Consider the following 13,747-nt stretch of genomic DNA (forward strand, 5'->3'; position numbering starts at 1 on the left):
CCAGGCCTTACTGTCAGCAGGAGAGATGACTGCAGCCATTTTACAGCATGGCTACATAAGCAATTCTAAAAAGCAACAGATCTTTTTTTATGCAACACACTTTAAATTAATTTGCAAACAAAAAAACAATCATTTATACACTGTACATATCCATTTATGTTTCAATTAAATCTTAAGTTCATTTTTGTTCTTGAATTTTTTAGCTACAAAGAATTAGAAGGCCTGTTCCTGGAAAGGTAAATGTTTCAAACTTGTAGGATTTTTTTGGGAAATACAACACATTTAAAGATGTATTGTGTCCCAAAATTCTCTGAGCCTCACTTTATCAAATTGGAAAGCCATGCAGGGAATTCTCTCAGACATGTTTTTTTTCTTTCTTCCCGCTCATTTGCATGTAATTTCCCAGAATCGCTTGCTGCAGTGGAAGCATTGTCAATGTGCTCACAAGTGATACTTTCAATTGCTGTATTCTATAAAGTGGAGGGTTTTTGCCACTTATTTACCCACCATAACTTATTTAAGGTGTGGTTAAAGTGTGAGCGGCTGCAGTGTGCAGTGAGACTGCACCCACATGGCAACACTGAATTACACAACATTTCTATTTTCTAATGTTCAACTTTTCACTGTGCAGAAATTCCAAATGTAATTGAAATCAGTGATTTCAGATCTATCTTCCATATAAGGAGTTAGCATTTAAATGTGTTTGTCAATGTTTTTCTACCGTGCTACTCACCAAGAAACTCAGTACTAGAGTATGTGTAGGAACTTAGGGAAGACAGCCATCCCAGACAGAGAACCAGGACCTACCAAAAGAAAACATATAGGGGAACTATGAGGAAGACCAACAAAGAGAGGGAAACACAAATGGGAGCTGGTAAGCTGGCTGCCAGGGTGTAAGGGTCTGTTGCCAATATTTTATTTAAAAAGGATGTTTTTTTATTCCTTTCTGAATTGAAGTAACGCTTCCTAATTTCTTAAAGCAGCAGGGAGCTTATTGCGGTTCATGAGAATGCTCTCCCACAGCTTTATTTACCTTGAACCGAGGCTCAATCGGTTGAGGGGCGATAACAGATCTGAGAGCCAAATTGGGAGTGTTAGTAATAAGGCAGCTCTGAAGGTAAGGGAGGCTAGTCCATGAATAGCCTTAAAGGTAAGGGTCAAGATCTTAAAATGAACCCTTTGCTCCGCTGGGGACCAGTGCAGATCTTGTAATAGTGTGAGATGTGATCTCTTGTTGCCGTACCTGCTATAAGACGGGCAATGGCATTATGCACCAGCTGCAGGGGTTTGATATTATGTTTTTTGAGACCCATCAGCAGAGAATTTGTAAAATCCAGTCCGTAGAGCACCAAGACCTGTGTTACTATCTCTAGATTGGTTTTCTGAAAGAAACGCTTGAATTTGTCCCTGCCGATGGATTTGGAAGCAGCAGTTTCTCAAAATAGCTGCAATATGAGGCAGATCAATACTGAGCAATAATATCAAGAGCAGCAGTAGCTGTGATATTGAACGCCAATGTAAGAGAGGAAGTATTTTGGACAGAGGGAGGAATGTGAGACTTTATAAAATGTTTATCAAAAATACTAGGGTCCATATCCAATTTTACTCTGCCTACCACTTTTGTGGGTGAAGGAGGTTTTGGTTTGGAGGTATTATCTAGCAAATGCAGGATAAATTCAATGAAGGCATGATCTGACCAATTCAAGCTATTCAGAGTCAAGGATATACTAGAGATAAACACCTGGTAAAGAGTGTGACCGGCAAGGTGGGGTGGACACAGGAGTAGTGACTCAAACTGTTTATACTTACTGTAAGTGCTTCTAGAAAGGTTTAGACCAGAGGCGAGTCAATTTTTCTCTAACCAGAGATTGATATCTCCTGCAATAACGATGTTAACAAATCCAGGAATTCTTGAATAAAGGCCTCATTATTTCCTAGGGGGTGGTATACCACCAAAATGATGGCTGAAGTTTTAGCGTTGATAATCCATTTTGCTCAGAGGAATTCAAAGTTAGTAGCTTTTTGGCCCAGAAATGGCAATTAAGATGAGATTTGTTGTGGTGCTGCCATTTGTCGACTGATTATTGATACAATATTCAAGAAGAAATCATTTTTACATTTATAATGTACTTTGTGTTTTGTTCAAGTTTAATTTAAAAATACTAGTGCATCTACCACATTTTACAAAAGTAGATTAGTAACTCTATAGTATAGACATTACATCTTCAGCTGTAACTTTCAATATAAGCTATGACACAAGCATTACTCTCTAATTGTAAGTACCTAATTACTTGACAATTGCAGTATGAGCACTGTGTAATTAAATAAGCTGTTCTAATGCTCAAAAAGTGGATCACCTTTGTAAGATTCAAGCAACCTGTTTGTTTAAATTCCATTACTTCAATTATCAATAAACCATAAATAAATGGCTTCACCTCAATTAGAGATGTGAAAAACCTTCGCAGTTGTGAACCATATGAAGTTTGTCCAGTTTAAGCCATGAAAACCACGCGGCTGAGTAAGAGTTTGTAAGTGAATCGTCAGCCATTAATTCAATAAGCTTAGGCAATGTGCATTGCAATTTTCGCCCAATTTCACGAAATTCTTTAAAATCGCTGGAGTCTCCTACTGCTGTGACTAAAAAAAAGAAATTGATCTGCTGATGAATCACAGACGGAATTATAATAAGACAATAACAGTATGTCTAATATTGGAAAAAGAGGGCACTGGTGTGGGGATTGTCATTATGGCCATAGTGACAACATGAAAAGACTAATGAGTGGGACCCTAGAAAAAAAAGAGTAGTCCTATAGCTGCTTCGAAGAGACCGCAGCCGTTGTAACTGACCACCACCAGTAGCCTTCAAGTATGAAACTAAATAAAGAAAGACATGTTTTTCAAATACCATCACAATCCTTATCGCTATGTCAGGAGGACAAACACGCCACTACAAGGGTGGAACAGGTTTTCTAGAACCTCTGGGTGTGTAGAGACACCAGCATTATGCTGATCATAATGATAGCAGACAATCCCTCTGTGAGCAGCCGGCAGCCATGACATTGGCCATCCCCACCACAACTATTGGCACTAGTGCATCTCCTAGTACATTTAAAAACAAAAGTGGCTCTGATTTGCCTATATATTCAATATTTGAAAGTAAAGAAAACCCACACAAGACCACCGCAAGCACCTTCATTGTTGTCAGCTTCAGAAACAGCACACACTGTTATTAGACCAATACCAACATCAACTAATACCACATAATTTTTCATCATCCTCGTTGTCATCATCAAGAGTGCATTGGCAGGGTAGGGGCAAGACAGTTTCTTCTAGAATGCTGCTTAGGCCAGCAGCAGCAGCATGTACATCTGCAATTAGACTGTAAGCTCCCCGGGGCAGGGACACATCTTCCTTAATGTTACTTTTATGTCTAAAGCACTTATTCCCATGATCTGTTATTTATATTATCTGTTATTTATTTGATTACCACATGTATTACTACTGTGAAGCGCTATGTACATTTATGGCGCTGTATAAATAAAGACATACAATACAATACATCTACAGTAGGTCTTTGAGTCAAGGCAGCCGGTCTCACCATGTTTCTTCCATTCCGCTAAAATTCAGTATTTTTTAGTTTGTTTAACATTGAGGGTAAGGTTAGGGGCTAGTTACCTGTTTGTGCCATGCCATAATGAGGTTGTTAAAGTAGGGACTCATCTGGATAGGTACCATTCCAAATATAGATTACATTATCATATGACTACATGGCTACAAGTGAAAAGGGCACAAGCAGTAGCTTGCTGTAGTTGTGAGGAGGTCTTTGGTAATACTCATGAAGGTTATAATCATGATATACAGTATACACAACTTGAGATCCGACTAAGTTAGCCATTCCCTCCCCTTCTCTCCACCTCCCCTGCGGTTATTTAAAGAGAGAGGATAATCTCTCACTCATTCATTAATTATCTTGGTATGGTATATAGGTATCCTCTGTTTTGCATTATATTTGTCATTAAATATTAATTTCAATATTGTTGTTGTCACCCAACAGGTAATGAAATCGATGCCATTACGAATGCCCATAAAATATTGTACTCCAGTCAAGAAGACAGAAACAAATGGGTTTCCATCAGTGGCCTGGTACCCTTTTCTAATTATAGTGTCCACATAAACGCTTCCAATAGCCGAGGGCATGTGATAAGTGATTTCATCATAATAACAATGTCTCCTGGAGGTATGTACACAAATGTATTGTATTAAACACTTTACAGTTAGTATTTTCATAGACATTTAGGTTAGCTTTCGACTTACAGGATTAAAAGATAAACTTAAAAAGCAATAAACAAGACATTATTAAAATTATAGTATCAAGTTATTGACAGAGTTAAAAGATCATACTGAAGATATTAGAGTCAAGTAGACATTATCATTGGTTATTTACAAGGCTCACAAATAGTCTTGCTACAAATTAAATGTATTTTTGTTAATGTGCCTTACCTTATTAATCAGTTCTGTTACAGAAAATGTAGCATATTTTAGTCACATGTTTGTTAATATTTAGTCATATTAACCCTGCATGTGTATACAAAGGAGCGAATAAATGCAGTGTCTTATTTAGATGTTTTGCACACAATGGCCCAGATCCACAAAAGTGGGCTAAGCATTAGCACAACTTTACTCCCATTCACATGAATGGGAGTAAAGGGGTGCTAAACCTTTACACCTTTTGAGGATCTGGGCAATGGTTGTTATGGATAATTAGTGTTAGGGTAGTTAGAAAATGAATATCCTTGTATGCTGAGGTTAGCTACAGTAGCATAGATTGGACATGCTTTCCAAGCCACTTCGACTAGTGATTAGTTAAGAATGTTGTTATATTTACAGGGATATGTTTTTTATGACTTACTCTAGACTTGATCCCTGTTTGACTTTATGTTCTGCTCTTACAGTATGTACATGGTCCAGCTATGCCTGGCATAGGTAATTAGAAATTGCCACAATCAGAGTTTAGTGAATGGGTAATGTTGTGAAATTGTTCTTTTATATGCCCATTTACTATAGATATAATTATCTTCCAGGAAAAGGATAGTGTAGGGAGAAATGCTTACTAAATGACATTTAGTTATATCATTAACCACCCGCCCATACTCACGAAACATATTAAAGTTTTGTGAATATATGAGCATTAAAACATCTTCCAAAAGGTATTTTTCAAGATGTATTGTATGTATCTTTTAGATTGAAAGCTAGTTTAGGCAGGACCCTTGTAACCTACTGTACCAGTGTATAATATAAAAGTTGGTTGTAAAATGTATACTGTAGGTATTGTCTCTTACACCCCCACTGTACTGTGCAGGGAATTGTTAATAGTAGTTGTTGTAGTAAGGCTGCAAAGACATATGGGTGGTCTGAATATAGGCCTTTATTCGGCCTCAAAAAGGTGGAACACTAAAGAGCTTATTTTCAGCATATAATAACAAACGTAAAGAAGCTTACTTTGAGCATGTTATAATAGTCCACACACAGCCCCGAACAGGGCTGTGCCCTTTTTCCAGAAATGCCCCGGTCTTTTGTCCTTTAGACTGATTTCAAGTGCTTGCAGTGAAAAGGGGAGGGTCAAGTCGAGCGGTTTGTGAATGCAAATTAGCTTATTTAAACCTCCATTAAAAAGCAACCGGTAATAAAATAAAACACTGTGTCTTATTACCCGCAAATTTTATGACCGAAGTGACCAAGATTGCAGTAATAATTTACCTGGTGCAATAATTAACCCCTAATCGCTCGCGATGCAGGAATTAATGCAACCTATATTATGGTAAAAATAACAATAACCCCTTTAATGCTTGTGTCTACCAAAGTATACCAAAGGCATAAAAGAGGTTTGTACACAAATAACCTACACTACCTACTCCCCTTGGCTACCTTAGTGGCTAGGAAAGCTTTGTCATGCAATGATTTACTAACTGCAAAGGCAAACAAGTAGTTAAACCCTACAAGCACCTCCCCGGAGTTTAACCAGCCCCCATCACCCACCCCCACATCCCTATTTCCCACCCAATATACCTAATGCCCACTCTAGACTAATGTCCAAAGTAAAAAAATTCTAAGTTTGAAAAAATAAATGCACATTTTACCAGGTTTCAAACTTAGGTGAAGAGTCCACACATCTGTAATCATCATCACTTTCTTCACTGCTGCTACCATGAAGAATCACATAATTAGCTCCTCCACTACTAAAGTACCATCATAGTTCCTTTCCCTCTCACTTGTGCAGTTCCTGCACCACACACTTTCATCATCATCACACACAATTTCCTGAGGATGTATCGGACTCTGACCCTTCCCTCACAGCAAATAGCCATCACACAGGTTGGTTTCTGTCCACATTCAGAAAAATACTTCTTCTAGGTATGATTATCATCATCTATCTTCTACTTCTCTGCTCTCTCCAGAGTCTTGAAATAGAAGAGCTAAAGCTCGTTCAGCCTCCCTCCCTATTCCGCCCTGCACAATTTGCTGAGGATGTATCGGACTCTGAACCTTCCCTCACAGCCATCACACAGGTTGATGTCTGTCCACATTCAGAAAAAATACTTCTTCTCAGGAAAGTGCTCATCCCTCTCACTAATAAGAGCATTTGTGCATAGTTTAGCATTAAGGGCTACATTCTCTAAGCCCCTTTTGAGTGGATTCAGCAATATGTAGTTCTTTCTTACCAAATCTGTTCCCCCTGGTTGGGATCTGCTTGTTTTCACCCTAGCACGTTGATGGTGATAATGATCATTTTGGCAAAACTTCCCTTAACGTCTTTTTCCCCATACTAGTAGGCTTCTATGGGTTAATACAACTGCTTCTGCTTTCAAAGTAGCAGTTACTAACCTTGTCCCAAGGGTACCACTCATTATTAGTAGTATTTTCTGTCATCCACCATGGCCACTGCTAGACCATGATGACTGCCACCACCACGTCTACCCTTGCCAATATAACTAGACAGGTTTTTAATAATTCACTGAGTTCTCGATGATGTGTCTCTGTATCCCTCCGATATGCACAAACGTGTGTAATCTACAGGTACGCCGATGAGTATTCTAAAACTTGCCTTGGAAAATCTGGGGCTATCACCAACAAGACACAGGTACATGAGGGGTACATGCTGCAACATTTCAGTGACATTTCTGCAGACAGACTAATGGCCCATCGGATTAACACAGCGGGGGTCCCTGGAAGTCCCATTCAAACTTATTTTCCAAATCAAGTTTTAGAATACTCGTCAGCGCACCTGTATCTGTTAATGCAGCAATATGCCCCCCAAAACATTTTTTTACTCAAATCCTACCTGAACGGGGGGTTACCCAAAGCAAATCCATGGTCCCCTGACATCTGGGTATGGCAGTTCGAGATATTTGTAGTTTTTGTGCCGGTGTTTGACACAAGCTACAAACATGGCTGCCGGGTCACATATAGGAAGCTGGAATGTCAATTTTGACTGCCCCCCCAGATTGAGCATAAACCAAAAAGATATTTTCTGTCCGAGAGGCAAAAATCTTTATCTGCTGACAAAATTAATAATACCTCCCTGGACATGCCCACTTCCCCCCCCCCCAAAAAAATGAGCAACTTGGGTTGCTGCTTTACCATCTGCTCACAAATGCACCAACTAATGGTATGTGCGGCAATTAAGCGAATTTGGCAAATTTTCAACATTCAATGCACATACTGTAGAATTTTAACAGTAAACTTTTTTGCTGAAAAACATGCACATTTTGCATAGTTTGCACGCTTTGCCGACATGTCAATAATTTCTAATTGCTGGCTATGTTCCCTGATGACATCTGGTGTGCTCTGAGGTGCTCTCCAGGCTTGCCACACATCCCACAGGTAATCTAATTCCCGGTGATGTCAGTGAGCATTTGCGTGTGTTGTATGTATGTATGTATGTCTTTATTTATTGAGCACCATCTATCTACATAGAGCATCACAGCAGTAATACACGTGACAATCATATAACACATAATGGGAATAAGCACTTTAGACATAAAAGTAACATTAATAAGAAAAAAAAGTCCCTGCCCCGAAGAGCTTACAATCTAAGTGCTACAGTAAGTAGGAAAATGCAGAGAGACAATAGGAGGGTGTTCTGTTAAGTGTGTTTGCAAGGGGTCAATTTCAATGTATGAGGTGTATAGTTTCAGTCACTGACTACCCATGTTGAGCTGGAAGTGTAGAGTCTCCTTCATAACCCAAACTTCCAGTTTTGTGCTGCACCATCTGCATAACTGTGTGAGTTACTATGACAGTTCAAAGCTCTGGAGCACCGCAGGCCTTCACAACAGACTTGCCAAGGTCTTCTACAATAGCTCACACAATGTTTTGAAGATGGCTTGCTCTTTGACAGAGTTTGGGAATGCAATACAGGGCTTTTTACTTTTCTTACCCATAATATGAAATCACACGTTGACGTATAAACCATTTTAGGTGGTGTTGATCTTAAAGAAAAAATAGGTTTGATCATTTGTATCTACTGTATCTAGTAGCATACAAGTAGTTTAGTATTGTACAGTAGTAGCATCCAGGCCCACCACCAGATTCCCCGGGGCAGCCAGGTTGTTGGAGGAGAGGGTTGGGGGCCCTGTTGCCTTGTTGAGCGAGGTGGAAGGGTGATGCAGAGATCCTATTGAGTAGAGGTTTGTGGTTGTACCCTGATAACTGTGGTAGTCAGTGAAAGGGGTCTGGCAATATCTGCCAATAAGGGAATTCTGTCTGATTTCTGGTCGTTCAGACTCGGTTAAGCCGGTCGGGCCAAACTCTTGGGTTCAGCCCTTTGGACTGAACTTCTGGAATCAGCTGGTCAAAATTCCGGTTTCAGCCAAGCCGCTGCTTGGACAGTGATGGTGGTCCTGATTATCTAGTAGTCATACAGAAACTTTATTCAGTTATTTTTTATAAATCTTTCTTCTCTAATTCATTTTCATATCAGCGAATATAAAGAAATGTTTCACATGTTAACATAAAATAATGATGCTAAATTGCCAGGGATGATATAGTTTGAATGTGTGAGGAAATGATTTGTATCTTATAGTCCTTCATTTAGAATTTTAGTGTAATCACATAAATGATTGGAACATACAGTATTTTCTTGTATTCTTCTTACAACTAAATTATTGCTATATATATTAGTCCCATCTTTTATTGCAGTTAGCATAACTGTATATCTTCTGTGTCAGAATTGTGTTTAGTGTTTTGGAAAATGTTCCTTTACTTTTCATAAAAAAACCGAAAGTAATGGTAGATAAAATATACATTATGCACTGCTTTGCACTGTACAAAATGAACTTTGCAATTCTGTTTATTACAATTAATAAACATATAGATGTAAAATTACTTTTATATTTTATGACCTTGTGATAATATAATGGTATACATCATTAGTTAAATAGGTTTTAGTTCATGCTTTCTTTTACTTAATGATCTGAATATACATTATCATCATTTAGACATAAAATCATGCTGAAAAGCACATGGCATTGACATGAATAGGTGTTCTTAAGTAGAATTACATTATCATTGAACATTACTTAAAAAAAGTTCAGTGCCATTTCTATTCCAATATGATCCATATCAGAATGTATAATACATGAATCAGCGAGCATTACTTTGTATGAGAAACGATCCTAATAAAGTGTAAAATTCATATTCCTCCACAATTTACTTCTGTATTATAATCTAACATTTTGCTGAAAATAGCCTAGGAAATCAAGATCCAGGTTCTTGGAACATTGAGTAGTTTACACAACAAATTCCCGGGGACTTATTTTATGCTCATTCTTTTTCATGGAAAGAAAATTGTTGCCATGTGCAAAGCAGCAGGTTGAAAGGATGAATGAAAAGTAAATGAAAGAATGATCGCCAACTGTTACTTCCTTATAAGAGACTGCTTATACATGTACAGGTAGCTATCATTCTTTAAACCAGGATGTGATATATTCTGTAGCAGGGATAATTAAAAATTAAATGAAACCAATTGTTTTCACTATATTGGAGTCAGGAAAGGGGTTCTAGCAGTAGCTTCACACCTAAGCCTTAAAGTACCTTGAATAGCAACTGCTTAAATAACAATGACTGTAAACGTCATTTTTAAGTTGCTATGAATAATTTATCATTCCATGCTTGATGGTAAACTGTGGAACTGTTTGTTTTCTTACAGAATGTTAAGCATTGTGTTTATTGGCTTGTACACACATTGGTCAGGAATTCTGGAAAATGTATGGTGCTAGACAGTTATGTATAATATTATAAATAATATGTTGTGGATATTTTTGCTCACAATTTAAGTTGTTGAATGCTCTATTTATTGCTTTGGCACTTCAAACTCCAGTCAGTAATTGAATCACTCTATTTAATGCAGTCTATTCAATGGTATTAACATTTCAGATGTATATCTTGTGCCAGGCTGGCTTTGTCAAGTACAGTACATGGACTCAAACGCAGTGTTAGACAAATTCTGCTGGGTATACCAGCTATGCCACTGGAAGCATTACCTTTCAGTATTTTCAGGCAACAGTCACAAATTCATTCTACATTGTGCAAAGTCCCAATTGCAATAGCCTCACTGCTAGAGAGGGGTGAAATGTTTTTGTGGATTTGAATCCGACAGATCAGCCGGTTCCTTTGGTCCGCTTAGTTCCGCAGATCAATCTCAAAACGGTGAATCTGCCATTTTGGATTTGTTTCTTTCAAAGACAGAGAGCAATCCAAAATCCATTGCCAAATTGTTAAATCGGCATTCAGTTTAATCTGGAGGAGTGGGGGGAAGGAATGGGGCGGTTCTTGTCTCAGACCAGGAAGCCGACCTGCTGGGCAGAGGCAGGATGTGGGAACTGATGGGATGGAGTACTCACAGAGGTATAAAGAAGTCGGGGGCATAGGCAGAGACCAAGATAAGCAGCAAGGTACGTAGTTGAGGTCACAAGCGGAGGTCAATTCAAGCGACAAATGTTTATAGTCGGGTCATAGGTGAAGATCAAGGCAGATGCTGAGGAAAAGGAATAAACATGGAATACAAAGGACAGACACCTTGCTCAGGCACTGGCGTGGTGCAGATGGTTGCTATTTAAATGCCTAGGCCAGATGTAGCCAATTTCCAGTCTCCATCTTGACTCAGGGTGAGATGATATGACTTCTTGGATTTGGACATGTTGGTTGAGGTAAAGTGACCTCAAATCTTAGCCATCTATGTAGCAATCTCAGATCTCCGCCATCTTAGTTGAAGCAATGTTAGGATCAAAGGGATGCATCAGTGCTGACAGGGAATGGCCAAAACGATGGGTCCGTACAATACCCCCACCTCTCTAGGAGCAGACTCCGGACGGTCCATTCTGAGCTAGAAGGGGAACATCCGATGGAACGCCCTGACCAGGCAGGGGGATGAACGTATTTGAAATTCAACATGACCTCTACTCTGGATAGTACCCCTTCCAATTGATGAGGTACTGGATGCCTCTGCATGATCTGCAGAGTCCAGGACATGGGAGACCTCGAATTCCAGTTACCCCTCAAATGGAACGGAAGGTGATTGTGGGGGGCAGGAACAAGGGTGGAAATTAAATTCCAGATGAGGAGTTTGAGGAGGGAGATATGGAACACCTAAGAGATCTTCATGTTTGGAGGTAGTTTCCGCTGGAAAGAGACATGATTAATCTGCTTCTTATGGTCTCCTGTGTTTATTGGCAGAAGATTTCTGTGCAAGGGCTGCTATATCCGTACCTGTCCTACCCAGCAGGAAGACTCTAAATGCACGGTGAGAATGGAGGAATAATCCCTATGCGTTTGGTGATTCATTCCCCTGCGTGGCCTACTCAACTCCTTCTGCCAGTCCATCTTGCATGGGGTCATGCTACCATTTCTATTTAGGCATTAATTAACTCAGGAGCAGCTAAGAACTTCATGGACCATGCCTTCAACTCTATTCCACTAGGACAGATGAGGGATCCATTGGTGGTAGAGGCCATCAACGGGTGACCAATGGTCTTGGAGACCATCTCTTGAGAGACGTTACCCTTACAAGTCTCTGTGGGTACCTCCCATCGTGAAACACTTCTTATCATTCCTTCTCCTTCTGCCATGGTAATCTTGATGTTCCGATGACTCCAGCAACATGATCCATGGATTAGGTGATCTACGAGACAAGTAACCGTGTGGAGTCAGGACTGTCAAAATTCTTGCCTCTAAAATCCTTATTCTACCAGGGATAAAAAGATTGTTATCAATGCCATTACCTCCAGCCTTCCTGAAATGTACCTAGAGTTCCATGATGTCTTTGACAAAGTCAATCCAAGGAACTTCCCCCGCATCAGCCCTACGACTGCGGCATAGACCTTCTCCCAGGCTCCATTCCTCCCCCTGGTCAGATTTTGGATTCAATATGAATTCTGAATTCTTATTCTTAACAATCCATCCAGATTGTATTCAATGATGAATTTGAATAAATCTGCTTAACTTTTTTTATTGCCCAAACTGCAAATAGATTTTTGTGGTTGGGATTGGATTTGGTCTAAACAATCAGCAAAATTCCGAGGAAATGGATTTGTACTGGTTCGCCTATCTCTACTCAATACTACCAGTTTATTTATATAAGAACTAGCGGAACCCGGTGTAACATATGCCGATCTAGCAGATCTTAAAGGTTATTAATTAAACATTACTCTTTGTTTTCACACATCCCAGTAATTTCTCTTGTTCCCTCTTCCCTACCTTACTATCTCCTCCATCATGCCCTGCTCCTCCTCTTCTTCTCATTTTATTTTCTACTCCTTTCTTTGCTGGCTCCTCTTACACAACTTGCTGTCTCTCTTTACCTCTTTATGCACTCCTTCCTGCACCATGTGCACACTGCAGTCCATTCCCTCCTCCTCTTCATCCATATCCTCCCCTCCTGATGTCTCTCTCTTTATCTACTGATCTCCTTGCTGTCTCTCTCTGTCTCCTCCCCTCCTTGCTCCTCTACTTGAGGAGGCATTCCGGTTGTGTGTGTGTGCGTGTGTGTTTGTGTGTTTGTGAGAGAGAGAGGCCGAGAGATATTTAGCACAATTACATTACTGTCTACCATATACTCTGGAAATCAGGGACAGTGTTGTAAGGTGAAAAGGCAGATCATTATGTATGAATCTTGTAAAACTGGTATGTTCTGTACTAGAAAATGCATTGATTCAGATATTTTCATCACTTTCAATCTGTTTTAGTTTAAATTGAAATTTCATGTCTTATCAGTTGGGGAGTGTTAAAATTAAATACATTGGTTTCTGAAAAAGACAGTTGGTTAGTTGAAAACAACATTGTAAGAGATGTGTGCAGAGGTACGCAATGGAGACCGTTTTAAGGTGAAACTAAAATGAGGCTTTATTGCGCCTGTTCCTTTAACACGGCAAAAACATTAAAAATAAACAAAATAAAGACCAACTCCGCTTTGGAGAATATCTACAACTTTACTCCGTCCCTCTCTAATATGGATGGGTAGCTAAGCTAGTTACCACCCCCAATCATATATACATATAGATATACAACAGTCCAAGAAGAAAATCTCTTATCTGTGTAACCCATTCCACCCACTCCTCTGGGATAGTTCACTGCTACACGGTGTGGTGTGGTGCATACCTGCTGGCTCACAGTAGATCTGAGCTGTCCGCGTTGTTGTAGGGGAGAACAGAACAGGTTTCTGGGGTAGTAACTGATTCGTACTCACGGTGAC

At 39.5% G+C, this 13,747-nt stretch overlaps 1 protein-coding gene across 6 annotated transcripts in view; it reads left to right on the forward strand.

The window, feature by feature from the left end:
* Window positions 1–13,747, forward strand: part of USH2A (usherin) — a 942,943-nt gene that overhangs the window by 526,697 nt on the left and 402,499 nt on the right. For 5 of the 6 annotated variants that reach the window (XM_075595608.1, XM_075595610.1, XM_075595609.1 and 2 more), the window contains one exon: window positions 4,055–4,237. The exons of the other annotated variant lie outside the window; for it this stretch is intronic. In XM_075595608.1, the coding sequence (XP_075451723.1) occupies window positions 4,055–4,237 (183 nt within the window). The remainder of the gene's footprint in view (window positions 1–4,054; window positions 4,238–13,747) is intronic. 6 annotated transcript variants of the gene reach the window in all.

Source organism: Ascaphus truei, chromosome 4 (assembly GCF_040206685.1).
Source record: "Ascaphus truei isolate aAscTru1 chromosome 4, aAscTru1.hap1, whole genome shotgun sequence".
Lineage (NCBI taxonomy): Eukaryota > Metazoa > Chordata > Amphibia > Anura > Ascaphidae > Ascaphus > Ascaphus truei.